This window comes from Asterias amurensis, chromosome 6, assembly GCF_032118995.1.
Source record: "Asterias amurensis chromosome 6, ASM3211899v1".
Taxonomy (NCBI): domain Eukaryota; kingdom Metazoa; phylum Echinodermata; class Asteroidea; order Forcipulatida; family Asteriidae; genus Asterias; species Asterias amurensis.
Genome location: NC_092653.1, coordinates 26,205,049 through 26,223,827, shown reverse-complemented (window position 1 = coordinate 26,223,827; position 18,779 = coordinate 26,205,049). Strand labels below are relative to the sequence as shown.

At 40.1% G+C, this 18,779-nt stretch overlaps 2 protein-coding genes across 4 annotated transcripts in view; both read right to left on the bottom strand.

Moving 5' to 3' along the window:
* Positions 1–18,779, bottom strand: part of LOC139938775 (E3 ubiquitin-protein ligase TRIM33-like) — a 106,166-nt gene that overhangs the window by 49,260 nt on the left and 38,127 nt on the right. For 2 of the 3 annotated variants that reach the window (XR_011786201.1, XR_011786202.1), the window contains exon 7: positions 11,667–11,805. The exons of the other annotated variant lie outside the window; for it this stretch is intronic. The gene's annotated coding sequence lies outside the window, so the exon portion shown is untranslated. The remainder of the gene's footprint in view (positions 1–11,666; positions 11,806–18,779) is intronic. 3 annotated transcript variants of the gene reach the window in all.
* Positions 711–11,001, bottom strand: LOC139938777 (E3 ubiquitin-protein ligase TRIM33-like). Its single transcript, XM_071934401.1, has 3 exons — positions 10,541–11,001; positions 5,618–6,896; positions 711–4,833 (listed from the first exon to the last, which is right to left on the bottom strand). The coding sequence occupies exons 2-3, from the start codon at positions 6,888–6,890 to the stop codon at positions 4,214–4,216; spliced, it is 1,893 nt and encodes a 630-aa protein (XP_071790502.1). The 5' UTR covers positions 6,891–6,896; positions 10,541–11,001; the 3' UTR covers positions 711–4,213.

Here is an 18,779-nt window from a genome sequence, read left to right as displayed (position 1 = left end):
ATATCTCACAGAAACTCTTTCTACGGTGGAGTCTGCCCTAAAACCTGCGAGGGCTGAACCCACTCGCCGGGTGGTTACAATCGACCCACTCTCACTCACTCTCTAAATCTCTACCGTTACAAGCGACCATGCTCGGTCAGAGTCATCGTCCATACTACTCTACATTAACTATATCCCTACCCACGAAACATTCCCACGATTGCCACACCTACATTCCACATACCATGTTCATAATGTACCCATTCACAAAACCCAAACCAAATATCATGACCAAATAAGGAATTCTCTGAACCTCGACCCCAGAACAATAAACGAACTTTTACTACGCGTAACACAACACAACTTAAAACGGACCATGGGCTGCCTGACCAAATAACCGCGAACTGAAAAGACTAAAGAATTCCGCGAGCCAAAACTAAATACAAAATGGAAACACTTTGACAGACCTCCAGATTAATGTGCCAGTGCTCTTCCAACTGAGCTATGTCTTCCTATTTTATCAGTTTCTTTGTTCGGGGGTGCCAGTCATTCCAGTTTTTATAAAATGCTGAAAGATTTATACACAATGCACGCAGGCCAGGTTTGTACGTTTGTACATTGGAAAATACCTCTAAGCTCAGAGCAGTTTTTACAAGACAAGGAAAATGAATAAGGAAGAGAGATAGTGGAATAAATTTTCACTTGACAGAAATAATAATAGAGTAGGAATCATCTCCAGATTTATTGACAATGTCTAAAGTTGAGAGTACGAGACAGATATAGCATTCATCTAAACAAGTCTGCATGAGCAATAATCAACTGCAATATCAATCTAGATTTATTGACAATGTCTAAAGTTGAGTGTACAATAAGAGACAGATATAGCATTCATCTAAACAAGTCTACATGAGCAATAATCAACTGCAATAGCAATCTAGATTTATTGACAATGTCTAAAGTTGGGAGTATAATAAGAGACAGATATAGCATTCATCTAAACAAGTCTACATGAGCAATAATCAACTGCAATATCAATCTAGATTTATTGACAATGTCTAAAGTATGGAGTACAATAAGAGACAGATATAGCATTCATCTAAACAAGTCTACATGAGCAATAATCAACTGCAATATCAATTTAGATTTATTGACAATGTCTAAAGTTGGGAGTACAATAAGAGACAGATATAGCATTCATCTAAACAAGTCTACATGAGCAATAATCAACTGCAATATTAATCTAGATTTATTGACAATGTCTAAAGTTGGGAGTACAATAAGAGACAGATATAGCATTCATCTAAACAAGCCTACATGAGCAATAATCAACTGCAATATCAATCTAGATTTATTGACAATGTCTAAAGTTGAGAGTACAATAAGAGACAGATATAGCATTCATCTAAACAAGTCTACATGAGCAATAATCAACTGCAATATCAATCTAGATTTATTGACAATGTCTAAAGTTGAGAGTACAATAAGAGACAGATATAGCATTCATCTAAACAAGTCTACATGAGCAAGATTCAACTGCAATATCAATCTTGATTTATTGACAATGTCTAAAGTTGGGATTACAATAAGAGACAGATATAGCATTCATCTAAACAAGTCTACATGAACAAAAATCAACTGCAATATTAATCTAGATTTATTGACAATGTCTAAAGTTGAGAGTACAATAAGAGACAGATATAGCATTCATCTAAACAAGTCTACATGAGCAATAATCAACTGCAATATCAATCTAGATTTATTGACAATGTCTAAAGTTGGGATTACAATAAGAGACAGATATAGCATTCATCTAAACAAGTCTACATGAGCAATAATCAACTGCAATGTCAGTCTTGGTTATATACAGATCAAACTCCAAAAACTACAATTCAACTACTTTACAGCTAGTCAGTCTGTGCAAACAATGGATTGAAAAAGACAAAATGAGTTTGGGTAAAAATCCAAAATATTAAAATGATTTACTTTACAGAACAATTAATGATTTTAAATGAACAAAATGATTTCTGTTGCAAGAGTCTCCTGCCGTTGATTTCACTAAACTCTTCCTAACTGAGGATTAATCTAACCCCTCAGAATGAGTTATGTTCCGTATCTATCAAAGACATAAGAACGCATTGAACCCATCCTAAGTTAGAACAACTCGTCCTAACTCGAATTAGGATTAATCTAACCCCTCAGAACGAGTTATGTTCCGTATCTAAAGACATAAGAATGCATTGAACCCATCCTAAGTTAGATCAACTCGTCCTAACTCGAATTAGGATTAATCTAACCCCTCAGAATGAGTTATGTTCCGTATCTAAAGACATAAGAATGCATTGAACCCATCCTAAGTAAGGACAACTCGTCCTAACTCGAATTAGGATTAATCTAACCCCTCAGAACGAGTTATGTTCCGTATCTAAATACAGAAGAACGCATTGAACCCATCCTAAATAGGACAACTCGTCCTAACTCAAATTAGGATTAATCTAACCCCTCAGAATGAGTTATGTTCCATATCTAAAGACATAAGAACGCATTGAACCCATCCTAAGTTAGGACAACTCATCCTAACTCGAATTAGGATTAATCTAACCCCTCAGAATGAGTTATGTTCCGTATCCAAAGACATAAGAACGCATTGAACCCATCCTAAGTTAGGACAACTCGTCCTAACTCATATTAGGATTAATCTAACCCCTCAGAATGAGTTATGTTCCATATCTAAAGACATAAGAACGCATTGAACCCATCCTAAGTTAGGACAACTCGTCCTAACTCGAAAAAAGATTAATCCTAGCCTTTCATGAAATCGGCTGCTGAATCCCTCCCAAAATACAAAAAGGAACGTTCAGGCCCAGATTGAAAGGAACATTACAGAATTGGTTTTTGCTAACAAAACAGTTGCTGGCAGTTTAAGCACTTTATGTAATCCACCATATACATCAACAGACAAACCTGTAGAAGTTTGAGGTCAATCAGCCATTTTGGTAGTGAGAAATAGTGAACAAATTATTACATATTTTGGATGACAATGATGCGAAAAAAGAATAAATTAAAAGCTCACTGAGCGATAAACTCCAAACGCGAGATAAATTTTATTTATTTCTCATCAAATATGACATTTCAGACAGAAATGTTTCAAGAGATTTTTTCTGCCATCATCATCATTAGATCGTGAATCTGTAATCTGTAATCTGAGACAGGTTTTTTTTTTCTTACCAATTCTGTCATGTTCCTTTAAAGGCACTGGACACTGTTGGTAATTACTCAAAATATCTGTTGGCTCAAAAACTAACTTGGTAATGAGCATTGGAGAGCTGTTGATAGTACAAAACATTGTCAGAAACGGCTCCCTCTGAAAGAACGTAGTTTTTGAGAAAGAAGTATTTTCTTACTAAAATATTTGAATTGAATTTGAGACCTCAATTGAGGTCTCCAATTCAAGCATCTGAAAGCACACAACTTGTGTGACAAAGGTGTTTTTACTTCAATTATTCTCTCCCAACTTTGACGACCAACCGAGCTCAAATTTTCACAGGTTTTATGTTGAGATCCACCAAGTGAGAAGACTGGTATTTGACAATTATCAAAGGTGTCCAGTGTCTTGAAATGTGATGATAACAATAAAATATACATTTCACATTGTTTTGAATGTTAAGGCACTTTCATATATTGCTTACAACTTTTCTAATAATAAACGTAATCTAACTTAGAAAGCAAATTATGGCACAATATACAATAGTTAGTTTTATTACATTTTGATGAGTAATGATTTTCAAAGCAACTCGTTGCATGCAATGTTAAACTTCATAGATTGCTTCTCTTATCAAAAGGAAAAGGTTGCACTACTTAATGAACAACCCCATAATGTAATAATGCTAACTATTTCTTGCAAATACTATTTTCTGCTACTATTTCTTGCAAATACTAGTTCCTGCCCGATGGAATGTTTTTACAAAACCATTTAAAATAGACAAGCCTGGTACTCGAGTTTGTATCAGAACATTATTTGACTGCAAAATGCAAAATGAGTCAACAATGTAAAGATTTGCAACCAGGTATTACAGACAGAATTAATCAACTCAATGTCATCATATTGAGAATGGAAATTAAGTGATTATTTGAACTTTTCAGTTTGCACAACTTTGTGATTTAATTTGATTGACATAATTTTGTGGTCAGTTCAATCAATGAAACAGTATTTGACCAGTATCATCATTATTAGATATCAATACACCTTGTTATAAATCTTCACTGAATGCCAGTCTGCCACTGCAAGCTGCTGACCATCTGATGTCAATGAGATTCCCACTGGGTTGTACAGACCCTGAGCAATACAGCTGAGAAATCTACCCTGAGTGTCATACTGATGAATATGACCAGTGTTGTTATCCCCATTGCACACTGCAATGTAGATAGCTGAGCTGTCACAGCATACACCTTTGCAGTATCTAACTGGTTGACTATTGATCTTTGGATTGATGCTGAATAGTGTAGTACCAGTGATGTCAACAATGTCTACTTGTTGTCTGTCCAAACCACTGACTACAACTCTGTCCTTGCTGTCAATGGCCAAGTAGAAAGGTTCAGTCTGAACTGAAACAGTGTCAATGAGTGAACCATCACTGGATCTGTGTTTAGTTATAACTGACCTCTCCACATCCCCGACCATGATTGTATCCTTTATGACTGCTACACTGAAGAGGTATACTGATGTCTTGCCCACTTCACTATGAGGCACTGTGTGGAATTCAAATATCTTGTTGCCATTCCTATTGTACATCTTGACAGAGTTGGTCCTATCTACAATCACTAACTGATTCTGGAATGCAGCAACAGCCCAAGGGCCTGGAAAACAGATAAACAAACGGATAGAACCCAATATAATGAATGAATATTCATTTGAAAAAAAATTTACAATAATTTGATTTTTGTAAAAAAAATTAAAAAGAGATGATTTTTAATTGAATGTTTCCTGGGTTGTAAAAGCTCTTTGTATGTTGCTTCCAATTCACAATCATACATGTAACAATGACATGTAACAATGACATACAGTAGAACAATTAACAACAATTTGTTCATATTAGCAAGGTTACTATTAATCAAGAACAAAATAGTATTGAATTCTTTCTTTTTAACTCTTCTTTTCTGTTTTCACCAAAATAATTATTTTATTTATTTAATAATTTATTTATTTAACATTAATTTGGTATTAAGCTGCTTTTGTTGGTGTTAATTAGTGGAATGTCAATTATTAAGAATGACAGCAGCAGAGTGGATTTAGTGATCATGCAGCGGATGAATGTAGTCCTAGTCTACAAGGTACAGTGAAATAGCAAGAACCATTCAATTTCATGACATACAGTTTGACTACCATGGAAACCTTGTATTGATCACAACCAATGCTGTGATGTTTGAACAGTTTAATGATTGACTTGAGTTGAGAAAAGCAAACAATGTTTTATAAATAGTTCTCATATTTGATTGTGGTAATGGACTGGATTAAATCCTTGTTTTCATTGAATACTCTTTGACTGTCACCTTGAAAACCAAACAAGAGTACTTTTTTCCACAGTTATATCTGAGATTTACAACAATATACCCCTGACTAAATGATTTGTAGGGAACTTACAGCTTAAAAGTGGGATAGTTTTCTTCTGTTGTCCCTTAGTGTCGTAGATTGCCACTCTTTTATTCCTGTAGTCTGCCACTGCCATCTCATCCCCAGGTACAGAGGCATCAATATCCCAAGCCCCATCGATTCCTTCATCATACTCCAAACAAAGCTCCCACTTTGGCTCCTTCATACTCAGATTACCCAGGGAGATATCACAAACCCCTGGAGTGAATCCCAGATGGTCCAGGGTCGAATCTATCTTGGGTTGATTTTGATCTCCAAGTAATTTCAAGTCCTTACTGATTGTTGGATAGCTTGCAAGGAAGTCAGGCACTGATGAATTCTTACTGATGTCTTTGGCAGTCTGCAATGATTGCTGTATTTGCTGCAAGTTTACACTCACTGCCTGCTCAAACTCCTTCAATTTCTTGTTCCGATCTTTAAGGATGGTTTGTATTTCATCCATGATGCGACTCTCTTGAGCCGTTACCTCAGCCCTGATCTCATCCGCTCTGTTCTTCACCTCTGCCATGGTTCTCTCAACTGCAATGTTTAGGTTGTCTTTCATTGTTGAGGCAGTTGCTTGAGATTGTTCAAGCTTCTTCATGGTTTCTTCAAGGGGAGTAAAGAGTTGAGCCAATGACTTTTTGTATGTGGATGAGGCTTGGTTGCATTCAATATACTCATGTTGTGGATTACGGTGATCTATGACAGTGCAATCTCTACAAATCATCACATCACATGTTGTACAGTAGAACCTCATCACTTCACCTTCATGAGTTTGGCATTCTGGATGACGTTTGGGTTTTGTTTTTTTCATTGCAGTTTTCCCATCGCTAACGTCTTTCAAAGTAGCTACTGTATGGCTTAACAATGAGGGAATTTTCTTGTGCATTTTGTAGCAGTTTGCACAAATAAACATGGGGCAGTCATAACAGAAATGTGTTGCCTTGTTTTTTTCCTCACATAAATTACAGACCAACTTGCTGTGTTCAAGTGAACTGACCTGCTCCAGTTGACTTGCAAGACCAGTTAAAATGAAGTTACTCTTGAAATCTTCAACACCCGTCTCAGGAAGTTGTGTCTCCTTTCGACACAAAGGACAAATAAGCATCTTTGCATCTTTGTAGTTGGTAGTGTGATATTCAAGTAAACAGTGTTTACAGAAGCTGTGAAGACAGTCTAGTAGTTTGGGTTCCGTGTACTCCTCTTGACAAATACTGCACTCCAGATAATCCTTTCGGATTTTCTCCAGAGCTGAACCTTGTGCTGGTTTAGAAAATGCCATTTTGATCTGAATAAAAGAAAATAACAAACTCATTAATCAAATATTATAAACCACAAGGGAAACTGACCGGATAAATTTTAATTGATTTGGTTTTGAACTGTTGCGTTCCTCGCATGAGGCGAGTGTGCTGGCCTATCACATACGAGGAAGACAATAATAAAGTTGCAAGAGTCTGACTTTACTGACAACATGAACTGGTAATTTATTCACAGCTGAATCACTGATGACATAACAACATGTGATGTGGTAGCGCAATAATGCCACTAGTGTTAATATTCGGTTTATAAGCCACTAATCATAAAAAGGAGAACTGAGGTACTGGGTCTATGGAGTACTAATATCTGGAACATAATATCTGGAATGTGGTTGGAACATTTACTCGGAGTATACATCGAGTTCTTGTCTGGAGTTGTTACTTCTCAACGTCATAACATTTTCTCTATTCTCCGTCTCTGCCGAATGAGGAAAATCCTGGGCTTTTATAGAAAGCTGGAGTATAGAACTGAATTAAGCCAATTAGGGGTATTGACCAATTGAAGACTGCAATGCTGGAAGGTCGTCGGACGTGGCAAATTGATAACCCAAATAAGGAGTTGTGGGTAGTAAGGTTAAAGTGATTGACAGTTGAGAGTAAGACGGGGCTTCCCATTGCTTGTGTACAATTAAGAATGTGCATGAGGATATTACATTGGGAATTACACGCTAAATCACCCGTGTACAAAATTGCATTGCACTTCGTGTACAAATGATTACGCACATTGGCATGGCATTGTATTTCGTGTACAAATGATTACGCACATTGGCATGTCATTGTATTTCGTGTACAACAAATACGTGCGTGAGGCTATGGCTTCCGCTAGCACGCATGGCATTATGGTTCGTGTGCTATCATTACGCACGTCATTATGGCATTGCTTCCTGTACACAGGCAATTGATAAAGCACAAAGTTCTGCGTCGTGTGTGGAGGGAGTGGTTTACTAGGTTGCAAACAAAGCTTCACTGAATATGCATGAGTGGGAGAAGCACTGGCCCTCGGACGATCCAGCGTCCGACATCAAAATGTGCTGACTGGACAGAGGGTCCTTGTGACGTATGTGGAAGTAAGAGCTAAGCAATTCTAGATTATATCGAATCGAACATTGATCTCAAGTCAATACATTGATTAGTTATTGGGTCAAAAGAGGGCGCTAGTAAGGCACAAGGATCAATGTGAGGTTCGTAACAGAACAAACATTATCACTAGAGTGGGACTCCAACCATGGACCTCCAGATTAACATGGCAGTGCTTTGTAGACCAACTGAGCTATCTAGCCAACATAGAGAGACTGACAACACAGGGCTAGATAATAATTTGGGGTGCTAATCATCCTTACTCGCAGCTAAGAGCTGAATTGCGAAGGATGCGGCTACAACGTGTTCGAGAAGCAGGCATGCAAGGGCGCCTTTGGCTGCCAGCCACATCAACCCATTATGACCACAGAGCAAAGCCAAGATCGAAAGTGTTTGATTTTCCCGAGGGAGGAAAACCGAATGGTCTGGAAAACCCTGGATGCACAGCAGAGAACAAACGCACAACTCAACTCACATATGGCCCTGGCCAGGAATGGAACCGGAGTCATCTTGGTGAGAGGTGAGCGCTATACGCACAAGCCAACCATGCAATCCAGTCAGCTCATAGCCAGTCAGCTCATAGCCAGTCAGCTCAAAGCCATTCAGCTCATAGCCAGTCAGCTCATAGCCAGTCAGCTCATAGCCAGTCAGCTCATAGCCAGTCAGCTCAAAGCCAATCAGCTATAGTTGGTAGAGCGCCAGCACATGTATCCAGGAGTGCGTTTTGGCAACCCCAACCAAAAACTGTTTCAGTTGTTGGTCGTTGGTTCTGCTGTTCAGACTGAACGTCAACCGAGTTGTGAGCTCAGTTACCGTTTTGGTTGTGACGTCAAAAACAGTTTTTGGTTGGGGTCGCCAAAACGCACTCCAGGGGTCAGTGGTTCAAGTCCCACTGTAGTAGGCCTAAATTTGTCTTTGTTCAAACCCCAAATCAAAATAGTTAACATTCAGTTTGCCTGAACGGCTCTTGCTATTCTACATCAATTTGAACCAGGTATTGTACATTAGATGGGAATGTAATAAAACATTTTAATATTTCATCATTCAATGTCAAATCTTCATGTTCACTTAGAATGTTAAAACATTCTAAGTGAACATGAAGATTTCTTTGATGTAGCAATTTTCAATCAGCTTTGAAACAACCATAAGCATCTATTTAGTCAGTTTACAAATAGTTTAATACCAATGGGATTTGGGACTCATTGGTTGGGCACTGAATATTGGGGACTCCAAATATAATAATATGAACTTCTAGTGAAATTGAGTCTTTCTGATTAAATAGCTGTGAACACTAATAATAATAATAATAATAATATTTATTCGGGCAATCACATTTACAAGCAAATGTACATACATTAAACATATTTAAGAAAACAAAGTACATGTAAAACAACAGTGGGGTGCCCAGGAGAGCATAAAAGTTAAAAAAATAACTATCGCCAAAAGGCGTATGTCTCCTTAATCCCCAAAAATACATTAAGGCAAGAGAGGACTAAAGTGCAAGCATTTACAATATTCTTGAATTTTGCTGGAAATAAGCAGAACTGAAAATAATTTGTTTGTGATTTATTTTCTTCTAATTTCTCAGAAACTACAAATTCTCAGCAAGAACTATTTTAAGGGGAGCTTTATACCACCATTATCTTTAAACCGTGTAAGTTTAATGTAGATCTGTGGACATTGTGTCGTTGGACCTACAAAAAGTACACAGAACCTTTAAGAACCCAGATATGCAAAGAATGACCTAAACACTAATTGGCATGTTACTATGGCAACAGGCAATTTATTTATTTTCAAAGTCTATACGCCTCTCTTAATATTTATGCATGAGGTCTGCACAATGCTAACTCCAAAACGAGGCGATGGGCGCAGCCACTGCGATGGGGGAAGTGCGCCCATAGCCTCATTTTTGGTAAGAATTATGACGTCATGCATTTAAGTATTAAGAGAGGCGTATTGGTTGAGTCGCATCCCAAGTCCTTTCAATCAACAAAGATAAAAAATGTCTGAAGTAGGGCCTATTAATGCCAAAGATGTCAAACAAGTTTTGATCGACCACTACCTTTAAGATTGATAATCAAATAATACCTTCCCTTAAAGGTAAAAACATGAACGATAAATGAGACAAGTCCTTTGCATAGTAAACTGTTGATTATTTAATTATTGGGATATCGTCTCTTTTTGTTCATAACACTGAATTCAAGTCTTAGAAAATGTTGCAACCAATTGAGAAGAATGACCCTTAATAATCAGCCATTACTTCCATTGCATTGAACGGTAAATTCATTCTAATCTGAGACAATCATCGAGCTAGGAAACAGATTTCTACCCTGAATGATTTCATAAACCATGTAGTCGTGTTAATTGTACAAAACTTTTAAATGTAAACCAAAGATAAAATCATTATCATCTAGGCTGCAAATTACAAACAAATTATACTGCACAAATTAAGTGGTATTTGTATACAATCTTAGGCCTGTTTTAAATAAGCTGCCAGAGTATTTTAGCAAAGTTGAATCAGTTTGTGATCTGTACTCACCTAAGCACTTAGTACTGTTCAAAAAGATGTCCAAGATACGTCTGCAATCCTGTCAGGATGTTCACTGAGTTTACAACAGTCTCTTATTTCCTGGTAGAATGCAGGATTATGTCGCAACAAATACAGTCACAAAAACACCACCAACAAATACAGTCACAAAAACACCTATGTAGCAAGTTTGTACTTTGTACTGTGCGGGGTGTGTCCACAGTTGCTGGATTAATATACCTATACAACATACAACGTACTGCAGTACTGTATGTTGACAACGAACTTCAGTGTCAAAGGTCATGGAGCTAGCGATACTGCACGTCTATGTGTTGAACAGTTGTCTGGGCTGTTTTAACAATGAACTTGGCAGTGTACATGGTGTAAACAACTCCATGAGTGTACAACAATACACAGTGAATGTACAACGTACTGTAGTAGGCTACAGGGTGTTGACAATGAACTTCAGTGTCCTCAAAACCAACAATCCTGAAGATGTTTTGATTTCCCAAGTCCTCAAAACCAACAATTCTGAAGACGTTTTGATTTTCCAAGTCCTCAAAACCAACAATCCTAAAGTCGTTTTGATTTTCCAAGTCCTCAAAACCAACAATCCTAAAGCCATTTTGATTTCCCAAGTCCTCATAACCAACAATCCTAAAGCCATTTTGATTTCCCAAGTCCTCATAACCAACAATCCTAAAGCCATTTTGATTTCCCAAGTCCTCATAACCAACAATCACGAAGGGATAAAAACAAGTCATTGTTCATTAAGGTCCTCATGTACAAGCAATACTGATCTGTTACAGAAATGTTTCCATTACAGAAATGATATTCCAGAGATGAGATCTGGAAGGAGGCTGAGAAGTCTCAAGTGCCGAACCAATACATATTTCAACTCTTGTTTTATATTCTACTACCCCAAAGTAGATTCCCAAAACTTGGGAGACTTCTTAGTTCTACTAGCTGGGCAGAAGCTAGAAATTCAGTCAGGACTACTACTTTAACTTTTAGTAGATCGTTATTAACTTTAATAATGCGGAGTGAGTTTTTAATCTGTCTCATTGTTTCAACTAACTTGCTTGAGTCAACCTCAGGAGACTGTCTTTAGAAAGAAGAATAACCAAAATGATCTTACCGTACTTTCTCCTTTGCATCCAGGAAGATTCAAACGGCAGGTACAACTTTGATGTGCAACTTCTGGACACAGAACTGAGCAATTGCGACGCTGTTCGGAGCAAATTTAGATCGGAAATGTTTCTCGGCTAAAACCTGACCTGGAAATAACAAGAAGAGGTTCAGTGAATTAATGTTGAACAATACTAGATATAATAGCAAGTTGTTATAAAGCGCATTTCACAACACCATCTCAATGTACTTCATATTAGTGGCCTGGTCATTGTTCCAATAGTATTCATTTAATCTTTCCCAGCTCCCTTTGGGAGTATCCAGTCTGAGCTGATGTGGTGCTCAGAAGGCTTTTTCTCAGCTCCCTTTGGGAATATACAGTCTGAGCGGCTATGGTGCTCAGAAGGCTTTTTCTCAGCTCCCTTTGGGAGTATACAGTCTGAGCTGTTGTGGTGCTCAGAAGGCTTTTTCTCAGCTCCCTTTGGGAGTATACAGTCTGAGCTGCTGTGGTGCTCAGAAGGCTTTTTCTCAGCTCCCTTTGGGAGTATACAGTCTGAGCTGCAGTGATGCTCAGAAGGCTTTTTCTCAGCTCCCTTTGGGAGTATACAGTCTGAGCTGCTGTGGTGCTCAGAAGGCTTTTTCTCAGCTCCCTTTGGGAGTATACAGTCTGAGCTGCTGTGGTGCTCAGAAGGCTTTTTATCAGCTCCCTTTGGGAGTATACAGCCTGAGCTGCTGTGATGCTCAGAAGGCTTTTTCTCAGCTCCCTTTGGGAGTATACAGTCTGAGCTGCTGTGGTGCTCAGAAGGCTTTTTCTCAGCTCCCTTTGGGAGTATACAGTCTGAGCTGCTGTGGTGCTCAGAAGGCTTTTTCTCAGCTCCCTTTGGGAGTACACAGTCTGAGCTGCTGTGGTGCTCAGAAGGCTTTTTCTCAGCTCCCTTTGGGAGTATACAGCCTGAGCTGCTGTGATGCTCAGAAGGCTTTTTCTCAGCTCCCTTTGGGAGTATACAGTCAGAGCTGCTATGGTGCTCAGAAGGCTTTTTATCAGCTCCCTTTGGGAATATACAGTCTGAGCTGCTGTGGTGCTCAGAAGGCTTTTTCTCAGCTCCCTTTGGGAGTATACAGTCTGAGCTGCTGTGGTGCTCAGAAGGCTTTTTCTCAGCTCCCTTTGGGAGTATACAGTCTGAGCTGCAGTGATGCTCAGAAGGCTTTTTCTCAGCTCCCTTTGGGAGTATACAGTCTGAGCTGCTGTGGTGCTCAGAAGGCTTTTTCTCAGCTCCCTTTGGGAGTATACAGTCTGAGCTGCTGTGGTGCTCAGAAGGCTTTTTCTCAGCTCCCTTTGGGAGTATACAGTCTGAGCTGCTGTGGTGCTCAGAAGGCTTTTTCTCAGCTCCCTTTGGGAGTACACAGTCTGAGCTGCTGTGGTGCTCAGAAGGCTTTTTCTCAGCTCCCTTTGGGAGTATGAGCTGCTGTGATGCTCAGAAGGCTTTTTCTCAGCTCCCTTTGGGAGTATACAGTCAGAGCTGCTATGGTGCTCAGAAGGCTTTTTATCAGCTCCCTTTGGGAATACACAGTCTGAGCTGCTGTGGTGCTCAGAAGGCTTTTTCTCAGCTCCCTTTGGGAGTATACAGTCTGAGCTACTGTGGTGCTCAGAAGGCTTTTTCTCAGCTCCCTTTGGGAGTACACAGTCTGAGCTGCTGTGGTGCTCAGAAGGCTTTTTCTCAGCTCCCTTTGGGAGTACACAGTCTGAGCTGCTGTGGTGCTCAGAAGGCTTTTTCTCAGCTCCCTTTGGGAGTATACAGTCTGAGCTGCTATGGTGCTCAGAAGGCTTTTTCTCAGCTCCCTTTGGGAGTACACAGTCTGAGCTGCTGTGGTGCTCAGAAGGCTTTTTCTCAGCTCCCTTTGGGAGTACACAGTCTGAGCTGCTGTGGTGCTCAGAAGGCTTTTTCTCAGCTCCCTTTGGGAGTATACAGTCTGAGCTGCTGTGGAGCTCAGAAGGCTTTTTCTCAGCTCCCTTTGGGAGTATACAGTCTGAGCTGCTGTGGTGCTCAGAAGGCTTTTTCTCAGCTCCCTTTGGGAGTATACAGTCTGAGCTGTTGTGGTGCTCAGAAGGCTTTTTCTCAGCTCCCTTTGGGAGTATACAGTCTGAGCTGCTGTGGTGCTCAGAAGGCTTTTTCTCAGCTCCCTTTGGGAGTATACAGTCTGAGCTGCTGTGGAGCTCAGAAGGCTTTTTCTCAGCTCCCTTTGGGAGTATACAGTCTGAGCTGCTGTGGAGCTCAGAAGGCTTTTTATCAGCTCCCTTTGGGAGTATACAGTCTGAGCTGTTGTGGTGCTCAGAAGGCTTTTTCTCAGCTCCCTTTGGGAGTATACAGTCTGAGCTGCTATGGTGCTCAGAAGGCTTTTTCTCAGCTCCCTTTGGGAGTATACAGTCTGAGCTGCTGTGGTGCTCAGAAGGCTTTTTCTCAGCTCCCTTTGGAAGTATACAGTCTGAGCTGCTGTGGTGCTCAGAAGGCTTTTTTAAACCATCACAGGTACTCATTTATACCCCTGAAATAGCAATAACCATTCAATTTCATGACATACAGTTTGACTGCCATAAAAACCTTGTATTGATCACAACCAATGCTGTGACGTTTGAACATTTTTTATGATTGACTTGAGTTGAGAAAAGCAAACAATGTTTGATAGATACAGTGTTTATCAAATAAAAGCAAGCTAGAAAATCAACCAGAGCCGAACTACACAGCCCAGAGGCACTTTATTATGACCAAGATCCTAAGGTGAACATGATCCTGTCTGACCCATCCCATCCCATGTACCCTAAGTTTTTATTAAGTCGTCGGCGGGAGGATCTCCTTGGACACAATGCTACAACAACTCCTTTGTCCCTACTGCAATTCATGTTTACAATGGTTCTTAAGTTAGCTGCACTGTGTTGTATGCGTTGTCGGTTTAAAGGACCTCGCTTGTTTACACAACATAGACATAGCTGCCATATCGGAAACTTGGTTCAGCTCTAGCACACCAATTGAATTGTTCGAAATTGATGGATTTACCCTTGCAACAAAGTCGAGGATTCAGCAACGTGGTGGAGGAGTGGCATTGTATGTGCGGGACAACCTCTACCCCCAGTCTGTTGACATCAAGGTTCCCAACCATCTTGAAGTTGTATGGATGAAAGTGAGACCCAACCGTCTACCCCGAGAAACGCCTGTGCTCTTTTATGCTGCAGTATACTCACCACCTGGCAATCCCTTTGAGCGAGACCTGATGGATCATCTATTGGATGGTATTGACTTCATCCAATTAAACCATCCCCATGCAGGTATCACTATTTTGGGTGATACTAACGGACTCTTGATTTAAGAGAACTATGCTCAGGAACTGAATTTAACCAAATGGTCAAGGACCAGACTCGCAATTGAGTAGTTCTCGATAAGATAATTACAAATGTTTTCAAGCATTATCATACCCCGGCTACCTGCTCTCCACTTGGAGCAAGTGATCACTCGACTGTTCTCTGGACTCCAAAACAAAGACCTTCTGGTAACACAACATTCTCCCGAGTCGTCCGACCCATGAAGGACTCATCAATCCGTGACTTTGGTTCATGGATTGCTAACCGTGACTGAGAGGAGGTTTACAGCAAATCAAGTGCTACAGATAAATGCACAGCATTTTATGCTATTCTGCAGGAGGCAATTAACACTCACTTCCCGACAAAGACAATCAAGGTCCACTCAAAGGATAAACCATGGATAACTGCATACACAAAAAGCCTCATCCTCCAAAGACAGCAACTATTCCACACCGAACTCCACTCTTCAAAATGGAAACAGCTTCGTAATAAGGTATGCCGAACAATTAAACAAAACAAGGAACACTACTAAAAGAATCGAGTACAGCAACACAAGAAATCAAATCCAGGTGAATGGTACAAACACATCAAAATCATGACAATGGACAAGAAAGATACAACCATCAACCCTCCTCCAGGTGTTAATGCAGGTCACCCTAAAGATGTGGCAAATAGCTTCAACGACCAGTTTTGCTCCGTCTTATCACCTCAAGCCACTCTCCACCTCAGAATTAGCTGCGTACTGCCCTGACCCTCTTCCTGCCCCTTTGGTACACAACTACCAGGTCTATGCAGCACTCAAGAAGATAAAGTTGGGGAAATCTAGTGGACCAGATGGCATCTATGCCAGAATAGTACGAGAGTTTGCCTGTGAACTTAGTGATCCTCTGACAGATATATTAAATCAGTCTTACAAGGATGGAGTTGTCCCACACCAATGGAAGAAAGCTATCGTAGTCCCAGTACCCAAAACCAAACCAGCAACCTGGGACAAACTAAGACCCATATCAATGACCGACCATTTCGCTAAGGTTGCGGAAGGCTTTGTCGCTTCCTAGTTACTGGATGACATTCAGAGTAAGATAGATCCGAACCAGTACGGAAATCGCAAAGGAGCATCAACATTGCACTACCTGGTAAAGTTGTTGGACACACTTCATAAATACGGTGACCACCCAAGCAACGTTAGCACAGTTGTCATAATAATAATAATAAATAATAATAATAATAAGACAAGACTTGTAATGCGCACATATCCACCCTGCTGGGTGTTCAAGGCGCAGTAAACCAAAACAAAACTAAACAAAAAAACACAACACGAAGAAAAACAGACACAACAAAATTAGTCATTGAAAACCTGTGACATAAGATAAGTTTTGAGAAGAGACTTGAATTTTGCGGTACAAAAACAAGATCGAAGATTAAGTGGTAGAGAGTTCCAGATGCGTGGCGCGGCTACAGAAAAAGACCTGTCACCCCATGAGTGTCGAGACTTGGGTTCAATGAGGAGAAGCATGGAACTTGATCGGAGATTCCTTGATGGAGTGTAAACTTGAAGCAGTTCAGAAATATAGTGGGGAGCCTTGCCATTTAGAGCTTTGTGGACAATGAGCATCAGCTTGAAGATGATTCGTTGAGAGATAGGGAGCCAGTGTAGTTGTTTCAGAATGGGGGTGATAGAACAGGATTTTCTAGACAGTGTCACAATGCGGGCAGCAGTATTTTGGAGCCGTTGAAGTCGGGAAATCTGGTTGTTAGGAAGACTGTAGAGAAGAGCATTGCCGTTGTCAAGACGAGAAGTAACAAATGCGTGAATGACCTTTTCAGTGGCACTTTTGTCCAAGTACTTGCGAATCTTACCTATATTCCTGATGTGATATGATGATAAACGAACAATGTTGTTGATGTGTGGCTGAAGTGTCATCGATGAATCAAAAATAACCCCTAAGTTCCGAGCTTTCAGCGAGGGAGCTATCCGAGCATCACCGATGGAGATGTATGGCACTGAAACCTTAGTTAACTGTTGACGTGACCCAAATAAAAGGAACTCTGTCTTATCATCATTTAACTTCAGGAAGTTTTGTTGTGTCCAACGTCGAATCTCTTGGATGCATTTCTCAAGTCTTGCAATAGATGCATTGGCGCTTTCTTGAGAAGATTTAAACGTGATGTATAGCTGAGTGTCGTCTGCGTACACATGGTAATTCAGATTAAATTTGAGGATGATGTCACGAATCGGTAAAGTGTACAGCGTAAACCACTGCGGGCTGAGTACCGACCCCTGTGGCACAGAGTAGTTCAAAACAACAGGGTCGGATATCGCAGTGCCAATACATACATGCTGAGTTCTGTTGTGAAGATACGATTTGCACCATGCTAGGGCTGTGTCCTCTATGCCAAGGTGATTCTGGAGCCGAGAGAGAAGGATGTTATGATCAACAGTGTCAAAAGCAGCACTCAAGTCATAACAGACTTCAGCAAAGCATTTGACTGTGTTAACCACACCATACTTATCAACAAGCTCGTAGAATTAGGTGCTCGCCCTTAAATAATAACATAGATAGCTAGTTTTCTGAGCTCTAGAGATCAGTGTGTCCGATACCATGGGGAAACCAGCGACTGGAAAACACTCAAAGGTGGAGTCCCGCAAGGAACATGTCTTGGCCCCCTTGCATTTCTAGCACTTGTCAACGATGCAGCAAACAACACCCAGACTACAGCGCTAAAGTATGACCTAACACTGGTTGGGCAAAGCAATCGTAACACTCCATCGAGAATGCAGCATGAACTTGATAATCTTGATGAGTGGGTTAACAACAATAACATGAAACTGAATGCTAGTAAGTGTGCTTCTATGGAAGTCACTTTTGCTAAGAACCCCCCAACACAACTTCCACTCACTATCAATGGTGTCCCACTTCAACAAGTTGAAACCGTCAAGATCCTCGGACTGCAAGTGACCAAGAACTTGAAATGGGATACTCACGTCAAAGACATTCTTTAGAAAGCAAATGGCCGACTCCATCTCATAAAGACATTAAAACATTTCAAAATGTCATTATTTGACCTCAATACCATCTTTAAAGGTTATGTCAGACCCATTACTGAGTATGCTGCCCCTGCTTGGCACCCAGGCCTCACTTCTGGGGAAAGTGCCATGCTAGAAAAAATCCAACGTAGAGCCTGTAAGATAATGATGGGCAGAGAGTACTTGAGCTATGAAAATGCTCTTGTCCAGTGTAATCTCAATACTTTGTCAGAAAGAAGAGAACAGCTGTGTAAGGGTTTCTTTCAATCGCTCGTTTCATCAGACAAGTTTAGTAGTTGGCTCCCACCAAAAAGAAAGGATGTCCACCATAGGAATCTTAGAAATCAGAATAAATTCTCTCTACCCATCTGCAAGACCAAGCGATGCCAAACAAGCCCTCTTATGTACATGACTAAGAAGTGGAATGATAGTCACTAAACCTTTTTTTTCTCTCAGTTGTGTTCCGTTATTTTTATTGATATTTCCCATTGCTTGCCCAGCATATCCAGTTTATTTTGTATCTATTTATGTTTTCGTGCCATGTTTGATTTTAAATGATTGTCTTAATCAACTTTTTGTTTTTTGTTTACTTCAATTAAATTGGCCTATTGTTTTGTTAGCATTTGTTTTTGTTACTCCCTACGTGAAATCTTTTGGAGGTTGATGTTTGTGTTGATATTCTTGCCATGCTTTTATTAAAAGATTGGTCTGGGGGATTGCAGTTGGAGACCGGTCCATTT